This window comes from Triticum aestivum, chromosome 2D (genome assembly GCF_018294505.1).
Source record: "Triticum aestivum cultivar Chinese Spring chromosome 2D, IWGSC CS RefSeq v2.1, whole genome shotgun sequence".
NCBI classification, from domain to species: domain Eukaryota; kingdom Viridiplantae; phylum Streptophyta; class Magnoliopsida; order Poales; family Poaceae; genus Triticum; species Triticum aestivum.
In genome coordinates, this window is record NC_057799.1 from 639,699,028 (window position 1) to 639,716,555 (window position 17,528).

General features: G+C 47.2%; 2 protein-coding genes across 2 annotated transcripts; both read right to left on the reverse strand.

The window, feature by feature from the left end:
- Positions 1-1,178: 1,178 nt before the first annotated feature.
- LOC123055251 (choline transporter protein 1) lies at positions 1,179-6,176 on the reverse strand. Its single transcript, XM_044479240.1, has 10 exons — positions 5,756-6,176; positions 4,305-4,663; positions 4,032-4,177; positions 3,553-3,736; positions 3,399-3,472; positions 3,211-3,324; positions 2,714-3,070; positions 2,334-2,594; positions 1,879-2,106; positions 1,179-1,771 (listed from the first exon to the last, which is right to left on the reverse strand). Exons 1-10 carry the CDS (start codon positions 5,980-5,982, stop codon positions 1,580-1,582), a joined length of 2,142 nt encoding a protein of 713 aa, XP_044335175.1. The 5' UTR covers positions 5,983-6,176; the 3' UTR covers positions 1,179-1,579.
- An 831-nt stretch (positions 6,177-7,007) lies between these two features.
- LOC123056127 (uncharacterized) lies at positions 7,008-8,656 on the reverse strand. Its single transcript, XM_044479852.1, has 2 exons — positions 8,608-8,656; positions 7,008-8,019 (listed from the first exon to the last, which is right to left on the reverse strand). The coding sequence occupies exons 1-2, from the start codon at positions 8,654-8,656 to the stop codon at positions 7,469-7,471; spliced, it is 600 nt and encodes a 199-aa protein (XP_044335787.1). The 3' UTR covers positions 7,008-7,468.
- Positions 8,657-17,528: the final 8,872 nt, after the last annotated feature.

Here is a 17,528-nt window from a genome sequence, read left to right on the forward strand (position 1 = left end):
TATATTTTCTTTTCTTTTATTTATTTACTTTTCTGTTTTAAATCATTTTAAATTATTTAGGCATTTTATAAAAATGTGTTTACTACACCATATTTATCTATGTAATATTTAGCAATGAAAAAAATAGCGCGCTACAGCAAAATAGCGGCGACCTTAAAATATGCTATTAGCGTGCTATATCGCGCTATAGCATGCTATTAGCGAGACGTTGTACACTGATATATTTAGCGAGGCAATTCTCAATACGCTATAGCGTGCTATTAGCGACGCTATAGCGCGCTATTTTTTTCAGTGATATTTAGTACAAACCGAACATTTTTATTTTAATGTTTGAAAACTTTTATTATTTACCAAACTTTGAATTTGAATTTTGGACCGGTTTTGATCTAACGATAGATTAGCAGCAGTAACCGTGGTGACGTGGCACCATTAGCGTGGGATCACTGTAGCTTAATTATCCGGACGTCACAACTAGCATGATGACGGGGGTAGAGATCATGAAGGTGAATCTCAACACCGTGTCGCCAAGAAAGAGGCCGTGGTTCGAGAAGATGCAGGCGACATACTCAAGTTCGACGACGAGTGATCTATGGCAGCAGCGCCATCCTTTTTTGTATGCCGGCAAGTGTGCTGGCATGACCACGGCCGCAATGGTGTGGTCGAACTCCCGCCCTTTTTTGTGTGCTAGCATGTGTGCCGGCCGCTGGTAAGTGCGCCAGCATGAACTGTGTGGCGTTTTTTTGAAGCTGGCATTATATGCCGGCCGCTGGCATTAGTGCTAGCATGAACTTCGGGCGCCGACATGGCCGCTAGCATGATCTATGGCTACGGGCCTTTTTCAAATTTGTGTGCGAACATGAAATGAGTCGCGATCGTTGGGCGCACTGCCGACCCAAATCTTAAACAGGGCGGACGCCGAGTGAGCGGCCGACCCAAACGAACAAAAACGCTGTCTATTTGGGTCGGCGCGTTGGAGTTGCTCTAAGGCTCTGGTCATTTTACGGACATTTCTTGCAAATCAGAAAGTTAGGCTCTGGTCATTTTACGGACATTTCTTGCAAACCAGAAAGTTGCAGGGAGTTTGAGAATCTGCTTTGGATATGCCCTAAGGCTCCGGTCATATTTTACGGACATTTCTTGCAAACCATTGGAGATGAGCTCACAAAGGTCCTAGAAAGTTGTCAGAAAAATCAATATTGAAAAGATTCTGGCTGATCTCATGCTCCATCATGTCATAATACTATATGGAATCAAGCACAGCGGCGGCAGTACCAACCCGCGACACATTGCATACCACCACCACATTCAAGCAACTAATTTCCAACCTTCGCCAGACATCGCATCAGCAAAGTACATCATCGTACTCGTACGCAACACTTTTGCCAATCAGGGGCGACACATCAGACACGTACATACCGGGAGCTAAAGCTGAACAACACGTACAGGAGGCAGCCAGCCAGCCAGGCAGCCAAGATCATCACTTGGACTGAGATCTCGATCCATCAGGCTTCTACAGTACTAAATTACCACCAGTCTACCTCTAGCTCTAAGAAGAATTAAAGAAACGAGGGAGAGAGATTCAGGGCCCTTGAGTGAGTCTCTGCAGCTCGCCCTGCTCGTCCAGCGTCTCCATGAGGAGCGGCGGCGCGTACTGCGCTGTCCCCTGGTGCTCCTCCGCGTCCTGGCAGAAGGACAGGATGATGGTGTCGATGGACATCTCCACCACCGCGAAGAACAACTTCGCCACCGTGTAGCCCAGGCCCCACGTCACCTATATGCACCACCACCACGATCACAATTCACAAGTCTCAGTGATGGAAACAAAACATAATGCCGGGTTTGACATGTACGCTCGCAGGGGCAGAGAAATGCTCTCACCAGCACGGGGACCAGCGGCGACGATATCTTGTTGTGCGCCGACTTGTACTTGTGGGTGTCCAGCATGAGGAACGCGAAGAGCGCACAGAACAGGCTCACGCACAGCTTCCCCAGGAACAGGATCACGTCCCCGATCACGTTCACCTTCCCGATGCGCAGTATGTTGTTCATTATGAGGCCGGTCGCGAGCACCGAAGCTTTGAAGAACCCTTTCCCCGTGATGGCAATCTGCAAAACAGCAAAGAGAAGCCTTGTCAGTTCAAAAGTTGCAACTCTCAAATGATAGACAGACAAAAGGAGTTCAGAACTATCAGGTCAAATGCGGGGAGTGAACAGCCCCAAATGGCGCACCATAAAAGCCCAGTCGGCAATCATTATGAACAAAGCAGACAACCAATGGCATTGTGCTTCAGGACAGGAACGATCAGTAAAACAAAAAAAATGTTCATGCTTACCATTATGTAGGCATTTCGATTTACGGACATGAGGGTCCAGTCTATGCAGCCTCGGCAGCACTGAGACGAGGACGATGACACTTTCCCAAAGCAGCTCTCCCCAGCAGAACCGACCAGCTTCAACTTGCGGCGAAGGCATTCTAGTATAAACCGCACCCACTCAACAGCAGACACAACAAGCGAGCCTATGGCAGCAGATCCAAGGTTGTAACGCATCAGCCGCTTGAGCGAAGAGACAACACTGACAAACGGTATATCATGCTGCACCAGAATGGCTTCAATTGTCAGTAAATGGTGATAATGCAAAAGTATGGAGTAAATTAAAGAGCACCCATTTAGTAAAAATAGTTGAAGTTCTGACTCTTTTGTGCTGTACTTACAGATATTTCGCCACGCGCCCAGTAGTAAGAAGCAACTGATCCAGCAACCACAGTTGCAGAGCATGCCATGAAGAATTGAGTAGCCCAGTAGCATCCAAATAAGTGGAAAAGAATGGCAATGCCGATATGAGGGGTGTAGTGGATGCTGTACCCACAACAGTTGTCACAGTTCACTTTGCCCAACTTCAGATCATATGAACAACAATCTGTACTGCAGTCATTTCGGACAACTTGACCAGAGCTGAAGAGGTGGAGTGTAGCAGAAAACCAGAACATATAAAAGATAGCGAGGATAAAATACGGCACAACTGGGAAAACTATCAGTGCCTGAACTTCACCAATGACCTTCGCAGCAACCTGAAAATAAGTTTTCGATGTTAATGCACAGAAATTATTAGGTAGTAATAGTATATCACAATAGAGATAGCATTAATGCATTGTGTCTTTGTAACAGAACCATTGCGCAATCAAGCTTACATATCCAGTGAGCTCCTTACCTTCAGGACAGGTGTGGCTATCAGTATACGCCGGACAATAGCTATCGAGGACAGAAAAGCAATGATCATTATTACTGTCATCAGCACTGTGGCAACATGAAGATGGCTTATTTCCTGGTAAGAAGGTAATTGATCAGATAACAAGCAGCTTGACCTTGTAAAAAGTTGACTTAATTGAGTTCACTTACCCGCCCGCTTATGTGGACGTATGGATCACTTTCACCAATAACAACCGTTAAGGGGTCATTTCCAAGCCAGCCAGCTGAATATATAACGTAGCCAGTTAGGAATAATGTGACATGCATCAGACATAACATGGCAAATGGCACTAGTGATATGTACCTTTGATGTAACAAAACATAGTAACAGATACTATAAGGGCATTGAAGAGCACTACTGTTATCCATGTCATTGCGGCAACAAAATAACGAATCATGAGCAACCAGATCACTGACAAGAAAAGAGGAAGGAGTGCACCACACACGATTAGGACAGGCCAAGACTTCCCAATGTCCGCAACATATCTCTGCAAATAGAAGAAATGCAATTAATATCTACGTACTGGGTCTCAGATGCTACACATATCAGTTGCATCAGGAAATTATTTTTTAAATAAAACAAAATTAGTGATGATGTTGTGGAGATCCAGTCTAAATAGCCACTACCAAGTACTAACTCCTATCAGGACAATCACACTGCAGGCAAATTCTTGCACATTCAGGATAAACTGTGGGAGTTCTGAGGACAGTTTGTCACTTAATTTCAGTATTAAGCAGATAACAAAGAAGAGAGAGTGGTTCAGCCACTGGAAGTTTAAGAACCTTGAGGACTGCAGATCTGGAATCGATGGCCTTGTGGATTGTTTTATCTATAAGCATATTTTGCTCAATGTTTACACCACCCATCTGTTGCCAGTGCGTCAAAGAAACATTGGATGCCCGGGCGATATATTGGCAGCTCCAATAGACTGAAAGAACAAGAATATTATGAATTAGTCATCTCATTGTACTAGTTGACTAACTGGGGCTGTACTGTTACTCCATGCTTACACAAAGGTGTCATGAAATGGCTCAGAGTGAAGATCACGGGCTTACCATTTACGCTAGGGAATATGACAGGGTAGCAGGGGCCCTGAAGCTGGAGGGAGCTGTTCCTCATATCAGGTGTTAGCATTTCGAAGTAATTATAGTCCCTATTGATCCAATCATCAACCGAGAGCCTGATATCCCCTTCCGGGTAATCACAGACAAAGTTTAGTCCATCAGGTGCCGGAGTGGGGCACTCCATGAGGCAGATGGCCTTGGCGTCGGCCAGGTTAGCCTTGCTGCCCTTGACTCCACTTTGGTACACCTGGTTCGGGTCCAACCAGTACCTGACCTCGAGCTCGTGCACGTCCGGGTCGCCGTGCCTGTCGCCACAGACGTTCCCTTTGTAGTCCAGCTCGTATGTCAGCCTGCACGATCGAGAACAAGATGTCATTCTAATCCTTCCCATTTAATCTACATGCTGAGGTTGCTAATAGCAAGAACATTCCAGGTTGACAAAATGCTACTCCTATTTAACAGAGAAATGTGCTTCCGGCCAAGTCTTGTAAACAAATATAGATGGTACTCAAGAGCAACTAGAGGGATATCAGCATCAATGAACAATTGCAGAAAGAAAGCAGAAGGTAAAGTTGTACCACTTAAAAAATAACTCGTCGAAATGATGTGATGGCCAACAAATTAAACCCCATGTACATGCTTCAAATAATTGCAGAACGGTAGTAGCAGTAAAACGATAAGTCTGTACAAATTGCAATAATGATGCTCAAAAAGTTTTACAAGGCTGAACTCATGGCACCCCAAAAGTCAGTGGCACATTGCAGTGCGGTTAGCAAGAGCATATATGTATGTAGGCACGGGCAGAGAAAGTGTTATCTGCTTTCAGCCCACCGAGCACCCCGAGAGCAGAGCACAAAAAAGCCTTTGGAGAGGGTTTTAGGGAGGGGATACAATTCCTAGGGCCACCAAAGTCCGGAAAGCAAAGGCGGCTTCCATCTTTTATGGGTTTAGCCTAAAAAAAAATCGGGTGGCAGACCCTAGCAAGAACCAGATTCGGTTTCGCACTAGCAGCAGCACACGCACGGCCACAGTAGCCTCTCCCTCGGAGAGGCAGTTCCATTTCACACCCAGCAAGACTCGTTCATTCAATCAGTCAATACTAGGAGCAGCAGCTAGTCGTCACCGAAAGCAAGAGGAGCAAGCAAGCGTTTCGCAGTCAGCAAGACTCGTTCATCAATTCATTCAGTAATAATCAGTACACTAGTAGTAAATCCTAGAGCAGATAGCCAGCGAAAGCAACAGGAGCGAGCAAGCGAGCGTTTCTTCCCCCCGCCCCCTGATTTGTTACTGCTGATTATTAATTGCGCACCAGGAAATAAAATAAAAATAAAAATAGAACGCGGTGGGTCGAAGAGCAGTTGGAAATGCGCGGCGCAGATGGAGATCTGCACGCAACAGGAGCAATCTGAAGGGTGGGTGGGGCGAGGGACGGACGGACGGACCTGAGCGGGTTGCCCTGGTTGAATGCGAAGCTGGAGTTGACGATCATGGCGACCCAGAAGGCGGCGAAGAGGACGAGGAAGGCCAGGTCGCGGCACCTGCGGTCGTGCCGGATAATGCCCAGGCTGGCCGTGCCCCCGCCCCCGCCCGGGTGGTCGGCGTCGTCTCCCCCGGTGCCAGCGGCGGCCGAGGGGTAGCGGCCGATGATGGCGCCCAGCGGGCCGCCCATTCCTCCTCCGACGAGCGCGCGGTGGAGACGCGGCGGGTGGATGGATTTGGGGAGGGGGTGGCCGGTGATCTGCGGGCCGGGCTGGAGATTGGAGAGCAAGAAGCAGAGCAGGGAGCGAAGGGGAGTGGGAGTGATGGGTGCGGGAGTGTGGATTTGGCCTTTTCTGCTGCTGCCGCTGCGCTCGTGGGAAAAGCAAGCGCAGGAAAAAGAGGGGATGGGGACCGGGTTGTGTTGGGCTGGGTCGGGGTGTGTACGCCTGCACATGTAGGTGGGTTGGGTAACTGCCGTCAGTCAGTCGTCATTATTAACCGCGCGCTCAATGGGGTAGCGCTCCTCCATTATTAACCACGACCGCACCGGAGGGAAGGATTGGCGATGGGTCCGGCCGTTGTTTCTGGGAAACTGTCGCTCATCAAAAGGCGGGGCCGGCACGCCGACCACCGTCGCACGATGCGCCTGCCTCCGTCCGGGTCGGGAGACGGCGAGCCTCACCCATCCATCCATGTGCGTGGGCGGGACGCGTCCGCCAGGCGTGTCCACCGATCTGGATTCGTGTACAAAATGACGACGTGGGTCAAGTTTGGGCGGGATCTGGCTTCTTTCAACGTGCCCCAAGCCCCTCGGCTGTTCCGTGCATCATGTTGCAAAGATTCCAAGCATTCGTCGTGAACGTTGGCCTTCAGCGCAGGCTTCAAACTCCGGCACACGCCCAACATTTTATATGCACTAGTAATTGAGCACGTGCAAATGCACCTTGTCATTGTGGCAAAAAACATGTCCTTATAGGGTATATATACACCACCCAATGTTTACTTCCACAAAATATGTATAATATGAAATTTCTATCATGATAAAATATCACAAGAATTTTGGGCTCATTGTCAGCATCATCAATAGAAATTATGCGATATCTGTAACTTCTCATACCTAAATATTATACACGAGAAAGTATCCACAAACAATTCAAAAAGGACATGAAACAGCCAGTTCAGCCAAAGAAGGATTGTGCAAAGTAGAGTGAGAAGAGTACCCAAGTTTCTTCCTGATTAAATAATTCACATAAATTTTCATGATTAAATTGATGAACAATTCAGATCAAGAAAATAACAGCAAATGTTCTTCCCGATTACATAAATCAAAGATTCAGAAGAGAGTGAATGTAAATCGGTACTTCAGGTTGATACTGGCGAAGAGAGTAATTTCAGTATCTTGGTCATGCAGGTTTGATTGCGGCATGTTTTATAAAGAGAAAATTTGGTTTATCTGAGCGGACTACATTGCTGATACATACTCTGAACATCAGCCGGCACAGCAGTAACGCAATCATTCTGTCACAATGCTCATTCGGCCATTCCCCTCAGATCGACACAGCCCAAGCGCACAATTATTCACAAGGTTTCTGCATCTATGTCTAATCCAAAGTAACCTAGTAGTAAATCAATTAAATTCTCATCACCACGCCAAAGCACCAAGAGTCACCTTCATCCTACGCATGGAACTGCAGCAAGAGATCCATGGCAGTGCCCCGCCGCAGTTGCACGTCCAGCGCCGGCTCGGTGGTGGCCTCCGGTGCCATGCCAGCGCCACTCGAACGGGGCCCGAGGGGCCACGAAGGCGGGACGGGCCGCTTCTGGCGCTGGTTCCCCTGCAGAGCGCACTCCGGGAGCCCATCCTCCACCTTCCCAATAATCGGCTCCCCCGCCTCGCCGCCATCCGCCATAGGCTGATCGCTGTCGGACGGCACGGCGACGGGCGCGTCGAGGCGGGAGAGGAAGCTGTCGATGGAGGCGCGAGCGTCGCGGAGGGTGACCGCTGCGGGGAAGCAGAAGAGGACCGCCCTCACATCCGTCAACGGGCAGAGGGCGACCAGCGGCGAGCGGCTCCAGGGGCGGGCGGCTCCGGCTCCGGCGGCGACCCGCGGCGGCTCCAGCGGCGAGCGGCTCCCGCGGCGAAGGGTGGCTCCGGCGGCTAACGGCTGCGGGAGTTTGGGGGCGGCGAACGGCTCGGGAGGAGGAGTAGGTAGCGAGAGGTCGTGCGCTGCGAACGGTTTTTTTTACGGCGGGGCTGGGTTAGCCATCGATGGCTTGTAATGCGTGGTTTGCAGCGTTAAACATCAAAGGATTAAGGGCCATTAGATCTTGTTGGATGGTTGTGATTGTTTGGATCTGCCCCTCTCTTCATTCTATAGGGGTAGTAGATACAACGTGTCGAACTCAACCTTGACATGGGCAACCAAACCCGACAGGCCGAACCCGAAGCTCGATGGTCAAGTCAGGCTATGCTCCGGCCGACACTCCCCCCTCCATGAAATGATAGCTAGACCAAATAACCCGCCCCCTTTAAGAGCATCTCCAGCCGATCGGCCCCCCAAGGCTTCAAAAAGCGCTGCCTGAGGGCGCGCCGGCGAAATTATCGCGGGGGGGGGGGGGGGGGGGGCGGTCGGTTTCTCAACCGCCAACCCACGCCCAACCAAACGCTTTTCTTTCTGAAAGATAAACTCAGCCAAACACGACACATTTCGGCCAAACACGCCGATTTTCATTAAATATTTGTACATATAAACTTCAAAAACACACTTAAAAAACTAAAAAAACATTAAAAGAACTACTGCGCCGCCGCTCCTACAGGCTGAAGAACGTGCCGGAGGAGCTGTAGTCACCGCCGTCGCCGCCATCGTCGGCCTCCTCCTTCTTCACGTCGCCGCCATCCTTGCTGCACCCCTGCCTGCATCGCCTTGGCGAACGGGCTTGGTTGGCGGCGGAGGTGCGTCATCGTCACTGTCCTCAAGGACGATGACGCCACCCTCGTCGCGGCCGCAGCGCCGGGCGGCGATCTCCTCTAGGGCACGGCGCTGGCGCTCCATTTCCAACTTAACGTAGTCCTCGCGCGCCCACTGGAGGGCGGCCTCGTTGGTGGCGAGCATGTCATCGTGCTCGTTCTTGACGGCGACGAGCCGCGCCTCCGTCTTGGGCTTGATGAGGCGGGAGGAGGAGGAACCACGACCGCCCTCGTTGATGACGAGAGCGCTGCCGCGAGTGCGCCGCCCGAGCGGCGTCTCCACGGGCTCATCCTTGACGCTAGCGAGCACCGGCGAGCCGGAGGAGAGGGAGGAGGAGGGGCAGAGGGAGGACGAGGAGGAGGACGAACCCGCCATGCGCCTCGGCAGCCAAATGCCGCCGCTCCGGCGAGGGACAGGCGCCGAGGCCACCGGGAACTGGAGCGGCGGCTTGTTGCCGCCCTCGAGGTGCTCTAGGACGAAGTGGAGCGTGCGCCCGAGGACGCCCCACCACATGCGGCGGCCGTCGGTGTTGTGGCTGAAGGAAATATGCCCTAGAGGCAATAATAAAGTTGTTATTTATATTTCCTTATATCATGATAAATGTTTATTATTCATGCTAGAATTATATTAACCAGAAACTTAGTACATGTGTGAATACATAGACAAACAGAGTGTCACTAGTATGCCTCTATTTGACTAGCTCGTTAATCAAACATGGTTAAGTTTCCTAGCCATAGACATTAGTTGTCATTTGATGACCGGGATCACATCATTAGAGAATAATGTGATTGACTTGACCCATTCCGTTAGCTTAGCACTTGATCGTTTAGTATGTTGCTATTGCTTTCTTCATGACTTATACATGTTCCTATGACTATGAGATTATGCAACTCCCGAATACCGGAGGAACACTTTGTGTCCTATCAAACGTCACAACGTAACTGGGTGATTATAAAGATGCTCTATAGGTGTCTCCAATGGTATTTGTTGAGTTGGCATAGATCGAGATTAGGATTTGTCACTCCGACTGTCGGAGAGGTATCTCTGGGCCCTCTCGGTAATGCACATCACTATAAGCCTTGCAAGCAATGTGACTAAAGAGTTAGTCACGGGATGATGCATTACGGAACGAGTAAAGAGACTTGCCGGTAACGAGATTGAACTAGGTATTGAGATACCGACGATCGAATCTCGGGCAAGTAACATACCGATGACAAAGGGAACAACGTATGTTGTTATGCGGTTTGACCGATAAAGATCTTCGTAGAATATGTGGGAGACAATATGAGCATCCAGGTTCCGCTATTGGTTATTGACCGGAGACGTGTCTCGGTCATGTCTACATAGTTCTCGAACCCGTAGGGTCCGCACGCTTAACGTTCAATGACGATTGGTATTATGAGTTTATGTGTTTTGATGTACCGAAGGTAGTTCGGAGTCCCGGATATGATCACGGACATGACGAGGAGTCTCGAAATGGTGAAGACATAAAGATTGATATATTGGACGGGTATATTCGGACACCGGAAGTGTTCCGGGTGATTTCGGATAAAACCGGAGTGCCGGAGGGTTACCGGACCCCCCCCCCCCGGGGAACTAGTGGGCCTAGATGGGCCTTAGTGGAGAGAGAGAGGGGCGGCCAGGGCAGGCCGCGCCCCCCCCCCCTTGAGTCCGAATTAGACTAGGAGAGGGGGCCTTTTCCTTCCCCTCTCCCACTCCTTCCTTCCCCCTCGTAGTAGGACTAGGAAAGGAGGAATCCTACTCCTACTAGGAGGAGGATTCCTCCCCTCCTTAGCGCGCCATAGGGCCGGTCGGCCTCCCCCTTGCTCCTTTATATACGGGGGCAGGGGGCACCCTAGAACACACAAGTTGACATTGTTTAGCCGTGGGCGGTGCCCCCCTCCATAGATTTCCACCTCGGTCATATCGTTGTAGTGCTTAGGCGAAGCCCTGCATCGGTAACTTCATCAACATCGTCACCACGCCGTTGTGCTGACAGAACTCTCCCTCGACCTCAGCTGGATCAAGAGTTCGAGGGACGTCACCGAGCTGAACGTGTGCAGATCACGGAGGTGCCGTACTTTCGGTACTAGGATCGGTTGGATCGCGAAGACGTTCGACTACATCAACCGCGTCACTTGACGCTTCCGCTTACGGTCTACGAGGGTACATGGACAACACTCTCCCGCACGTTGCTATACATCACATAGATCTTGCGTGTGCATAGGAATTTTTTTGAAATTACTGCGTTCCCCAACAATGGTATCAGAGCCAGGTTTATGCGTAGATGTTATATGCACGAGTAGAACACAAATGAGTTGTGGGCGATAATAGTCATACTGCTTACCAGCATGTCATACTTTGATTCGGCAGTATTGTTGGATGAAGCGGCCCGGACCGACATTACGCGTACGCTTACGCGAGACTGGTTCTACCGACATGCTTCGCACACAGGTGGCTGGCGGGTGTCAGTTTCTCCAACTTTAGTTGAATCGAGTGTGGCTACGCCCGGTCCTTGTTGAAGGTTAAAATAGCACACTTGATGAAAAATCATTGTGGTTTTGATGCGTAGGTAAGAATGGTTCTTGCTCAGCCAGTAGCAGCCACGTAAAACTTGCAACAGCAAAGTAGAGGACGTCTAACTTGTTTTTGCAGGGCATGTTGTGATGTGATATGGTCAAGAACATGATGCTAAATTTTATTGTATGAGATGATCATGTTTTGTAATAGAGTTATCGGCAACTGGCAGGAGCCATATGGTTGTCGCTTTATTGTATGCAATGCAATCGCCCTGTAATTGTTTTTACTTTACCACTAAGCGGTAGCGATAGTCGTAGAAACAATAGTTGGCGAGACGACAACGATGCTACGATGGAGATCAAGGTGTCGCGCCGGTGAGGATGGTGATCATGACGGTGCTTTGGAGATGGAGATCAAAGGAACAAGATGATGATGGCCACATCATATCACTTATATTGATTGCATGTGATGTTTATCCTTTATGCATCTTATTTTGCTTTGATTGACGGTAGCATTATAAGATGATCTCTCACTAAATTTCAAGGTATAAGTGTTCTCCCTGAGTATGCACCATTGCTACAGTTCGTCGTGCCGAGACACCACGTGATGATCGGTTGTGATAAGCTCTACGTTCACATACAACGGGTGCAAGCCAGTTTTGCACATGCAGAATACTCAGGTTAAACTTGACGAGCCTAGCATATGTAGATATGGCCTCGGAACACTGAGACCGAAAGGTCGAGCGTGAATCATATAGTAGATATGATCAACATAGTGATGTTCACCATTGAAAACTACTCCATCTCATGTGATGATCGGACATGGTTTAGTTTATTTGGATCACGTGATCACTTAGATGATTAGAGGGATGTCTATCTAAGTGGGAGTTCTTAAGTAATATGATTAATTGAACTTTAATTTATCATAAACTTAGTACCTGATAGTATTTTGCATGTCTATGTTGTTGTAGATCAATGGCCCGTGCTACTGTTCCTTTGAATTTTAATGCGTTCCTAGAGAAAGCTAAGTTGAAAGATGATGGTAGCAATTACACGGACTGGGTCCGTAACTTGAGGATTATCCTCATTGCTGCACAGAAGAATTATGTCCAGGAAGCACCGCTAGGTGCAAGACCCGCTGCAGGAGCAACGCCGGACGTTGTGAACGTCTGGCAGAGCAAAGCTGATGACTACTCGATAGTTCAGTGTGCCATGCTTTACGACTTAGAACCGGGACTTCAACGACATTTTGAACGTCATGGAGCATATGAGATGTTCCAGGAGTTGAAGTTAATATTTCAAGCAAATGCCCGGATTGAGAGATATGAAGTCTCCAATAAGTTCTATAGCTGCAAGATGGAGGAGAATAGTTCTGTCAATGAACATATACTCAAAATGTCTGGGTATAACAACCACTTGATTCAGCTGGGAGTTAATCTTCCTGATGATAGTGTCATTGACAGAATTCTTCAATCACTGCCACCAAGCTACAAGAGCTTCGTGATGAACTATAATATGCAAGGGATGAACAAGACAATTCCCGAGCTCTTCGCAATGCTAAAGGCTGCGGAGGTAGAAATCAAGAAGGAGCATCAAGTGTTGATGGTCAACAAGACCACCAGTTTCAAAAAAAGGGTAAAGGGAAGAAGGGGAACTTCAAGAAGAACGGCAAGCAAGTTGCTGCTCAAGTGAAGAAACCCAAGTCTGGACCTAAGCCTGAGACTGAGTGCTTCTACTGCAAAGGGACTGGTCACTGGAAGCGGAACTGCCCCAAGTATTTGGCGGATAAGAAGGATGGCAAGGTGAACAAAGGTATATGTGATATACATGTTATTGATGTGTACCTTACTAATGCTCGCAGTAGTGCCTAGGTATTTGATACTGGTTCTGTTGCTAATATTTACAACTCGAAACAGGGACTACGGATTAAGCGAAGATTGGCTAAGGACGAGGTGACGATGCGCGTGGGAAATGGTTCCAAAGTCGATGATATCGCCGTCGGCACGCTACCTCTACATCTACATTCGGGATTAGTTTTAGACCTGAATAATTGTTATTTCGTGCCAGCGTTAAGCATGAACATTATATCTGGATCTTGTTTGATGCGAGATGGTTATTCATTTAAATCCGAGAATAATGGTTGTTGAATCTCGATAGTAGTGAGACACATATTCATAATATTGAAGCCAAAAGATGCAGAGGTGATAATGATAGTGCAACTTATTTGTGGCACTGCCGTTTGGGTCATATTGGTGTAAAGCGCATGAAGAAACTCCATTCTGATGGACTTTTGGAATCACTTGATTATGAATCACTTGGTACTTGCGAACCATGCCTCATGGGCAAGATGACTAAAACTTCGTTCTCCGGAACAATGGAGCGAGCAACGGATTTGTTGGAAATCATACATACTAATGTATGTGGGCCGATGAATATTGAGGCTCGCGGTGGGTATCGTTATTTTCTCACCTTCACAGATGATTTGAGCAGATATGGTATATCTACTTGATGAAACATAAGTCTGAAACATTTGAAAAGTTCAAAGAATTTCAGAGTGAAGTGGAAAATCATCGTAACAAGAAAATAAAGTTTCTACGATCTGATCATGGAGGAGAATATTTGAGTTACGAGTTTGGTCTTCATTTGAAACAATGCGGAACAGTTTCGCAACTCACGCCACCCGGAACACCACAACGTAATGGTGTGTCCGAACGTCATAACCGCACTTTATTAGATATGGTGCGATCTTTGATGTCTCTTACTGATTTACCGCTATCGTTTTGGGGTTATGCTTTAGAGACGGCTGCATTCACATTAAATAGGGCACCATCTAAATCCGTTGAGATGACACCTTATGAACTGTGGTTTGGCAAGAAACCCAAGTTGTCGTTTCTTAAAGTTTGGGGATGCGATGCTTATGTGAAAAAACTTCAACCTGATAAGCTCGAACCCAAATCAGAGAAATGTGTCTTCATAGGATACCCAAAGGAGACTGTTGGGTACACCTTCTATCACATATCCGAAGGCAAGACATTTGTTGCTAAGAATGCATCCTTTCTAGAGAAGGAGTTTCTCTCGAAAGAAGTGAGTGGGATGAAAGTAGAACTTGATGAGGTAACTGTACCTGCTCCCTTATTGGAAAGTAGTTCATCACAGAAATCAGTTCATGTGATCCCTACACCAATTACTGAGGAAGCTAATGATAATGATCATGAAACTTCAGATCAAGTTACTACCAAACCTCATAGGTCAACCAGAGTAAGATCCGCCCCAGAGCGGTATGGTAATCCTGTTCTGGAGGTCATGTTACTTGACCATGAAGAACCTACGAACTATGAGGAAGCGATGATGAGCCCAGATTCCGCGAAATGGCTTGAGGCCATGAAATCTGTGATGGGATCCATGTATGAGAACAAAGTGTGGACTTTGGTTGACTTGCCCGATGATCGGCAAGCCATCAAAAATAAATGGAATTCAAGAAGAAGACTGACGCTGACGGTAATGTTACTGTCTACAAAGCTCGACTTGTTGCGAAAGGTTTTTGACAAGTTCAAGGAGTTGACTATAATGAGACCTTCTCTCCCGTAGCGATACTTAAGTCTGTCCGAATCATGTTAGCAATTGCTGCGTTTTATGATTATGAAATTTGGCAAATGGATGTAAAGACCGCATTCCTGAATGGATTTCTGGAAGAAGAGTTATATATGATGCAACCCGAAGGTTTTATCGATCCAAAGGATGCTAACAAAGTGTGCAAGCTCTAGCGATCCATTTATGGACTGGTGCAAGCATCTCGGAGTTGGAATAAATGCTTTGATAGTGTGATCAAAGCATATGGTTTTATACAGACTTTTGGAGAAGCCTGTATTTACAAGAAAGTGAGTGGGAGCTCTGTAGCATTTCTAATATTATATGTGGATGACATATTGTTGATTGGAAATGATATAGAATTTCTGGATAGCATAAAAGGATACTTGAACAAGAGTTTTTCAATGAAAGACCTCGGTGAAGCTGCTTATATATTGGGCATCAAGATCTATAGAGATAGATCGAGACGCTTAATTAGACTTTCATAAAGCACATACCTTGATAAAGTTTTGAAGAAGTTTAAAATGGATCAAGCAAAGAAAGGGTTTGTGCCTGTGTTACAAGGTGTGAAGTTGAGTCAGACTCAATGCTGTAAGTGCATCTAGTGCCCCTTAGTGATTTTGGTGTATTGAAGACTTATAGGTTAAGGGAAGACTTATAGGTTAAGGGACTAATGCGTTTGTGAGTGTACACAGGTCTATAAGTCTATGAGGAGTTTGATATTTACAGAGAAAGTCGACCCCTAAAAATGAAGTTCTTCAACTGAAGACTTTGGATTTCTGAAGACTTTCTGAAGACTTTGAAAGTGAAGAAATTGGTGTGACCTTGAAGACTCGGTATTCATGCGAGGAACATGAAGCGTGAAGACTTTTATTTTCGTAGTTTCATTTTCTCTTTCTTGAGTCATAGGAAACACCGTACTGTTAAAGGGGGTCGAGGAAATACTAAGGAAAAATTTCCAAGTGATGCTCAACTCAAAATCCTACACCTACCAATCCCTTCGAGTGAAGCCATTGGAAATCTCATACAGTTCAGTCATATTCTTCAGTGACAAAGACAAAGTTCTTTTGGTCTCTGAGGAATTTGTTCTGACTGAGGAGTTAGGAATTCGCCAGTGCGGATTGCCTACACAGTGAGGAACATGATAGCCCTGAGGAATTAGACACTCAAAATTCCGACTGTTGCTGTGCTACGCGCCAGCTGTCCCAAAATATCTACCCACCTAACGGTCATATCATTGAAGGGCATTTATGTCTTATCATGTCGGGCTGCTCCCTAGGTTATAAATAGCCGCCCCCTACAACCACTAGCTGGTTGGCTGCTCCGAAAGAAACTGACACTTGTCATTTGAGAGCATCCCATCCTTCGAGGACTTTGAGCGAAAATCATCAAGTGAGGAAAACCCAAACACAAACACCTACAAACCCAAACTGATTGAGCATCACTTAAGTGATTGATCCTGCGTGGATCCGACGCTTGTTACCTTTGAAGACTATGCTTCTTCCAGACGGTTAGGCGTCATGGTCTGAGCATCCAAGAGGAAATTGTGGATCGCCGAGTGACCGAGTTTGTGAAGGTTCGGAAGTCACCTGAAGACTTACCACGAGTGATTGGACGAGGTCTGTGTGACCTTAGTTCAAGGAGAATACGGTGAGGACTGTGTGTCCGGGACTGTGTGTCCTCAGGTTTAAATACCTAGCCGCTCCAACCAGATGTACAACTGAGACAGCAGTTGGAACTGGTCTACCAAATCATTGTCTTCACCGAGCTTACTGGTTCTATTTCCTCAACTCTTTCATTTCCTCATAACTGTGTTGTGCACTTGTTCATATCTGTGTTTGAAGACTTTGACTGAAGACTTTCTCAATTTCCTCGGTTCAATTTCTTCAGTCTTTTTGTCTTCATCTTGTGTTATCCTGTGTTTACGCTTTCTGTACTCTGTGCTTGTCTTCATTTCATCATGATGACCATGCTTGTGTTCTGTTATGTTTACTTCTGAGTACTTATTCCGCTGCAAGTAGTTTTTCGCCAAGGAATTTCCTCACCCGCAAATTCCTTAGTGAAGAATTCATAAAAATCGCCTATTCACCCCCCCTCTAGTCGATATAACGCACTTTCAATTGGTATTAGAGCAAGGTACTCCCTTGTTCTGTGTGATTTTAGTTTAACCGCCTGGGGTTTTAGTTATGTCGACCGCAGGTATGATCAAGGTCTCTGCTGGCTGTCCTACCTTCGATGGGACGGACTACCCCTACTGGAAGAATAAGATGCGAATGCATCTTGAGGCAATTGATAACGATCTCTGGTATGTTGTGGAAAATGGTGTTCCCTCAGTCACACCGTCTCTGAACGCTACTAATGTGAAGAGATTCAAGCAACTCGATTCTCAAGCGAAGAACATCATATGTGGCCATCTGAGCAAAGGGCAGTATGGAAGAGTGAGTGCTTTGGAAACTGCTAAGCTTATCTAGGATAGGCTGTCCAAAGTGAATGAAGGAGTCTCAACTCAATGTGACTCTCGCATTGACGTTCTTCGCAATCTCTTCAACCGCTTCAAAAGACTCGACAATGAAAATGTTCAACAAACCTTCGATCGCCTCACTGACATCTCAAATGAGCTTCAAGCACTTGGTGCCACTGACATCACCGACCATGAGGTG

Coding starts and splice junctions, on each gene's coding strand:
- LOC123055251 (XM_044479240.1), bottom strand. CDS start 5,982: ATGGGCGGCCCGCTGGGCGCCATCATCGGCCGCTACCCCTCGGCCGCC. Junction 2,107..2,333: donor ATCGAAATGCCTACATAATG/GTAAGCATGAAC, acceptor GCTGTTTTGCAG/ATTGCCATCACGGGGAAAGG. Junction 1,772..1,878: donor CGCCGCTGGTCCCCGTGCTG/GTGAGAGCATTT, acceptor TGGTGCATATAG/GTGACGTGGGGCCTGGGCTA.
- LOC123056127 (XM_044479852.1), bottom strand. CDS start 8,656: ATGGCGGCGACGGCGGTGACTACAGCTCCTCCGGCACGTTCTTCAGCC. Junction 8,020..8,607: donor TCCGGCACGTTCTTCAGCCT/GTAGGAGCGGCG, acceptor AACCGTTCGCAG/CGCACGACCTCTCGCTACCT.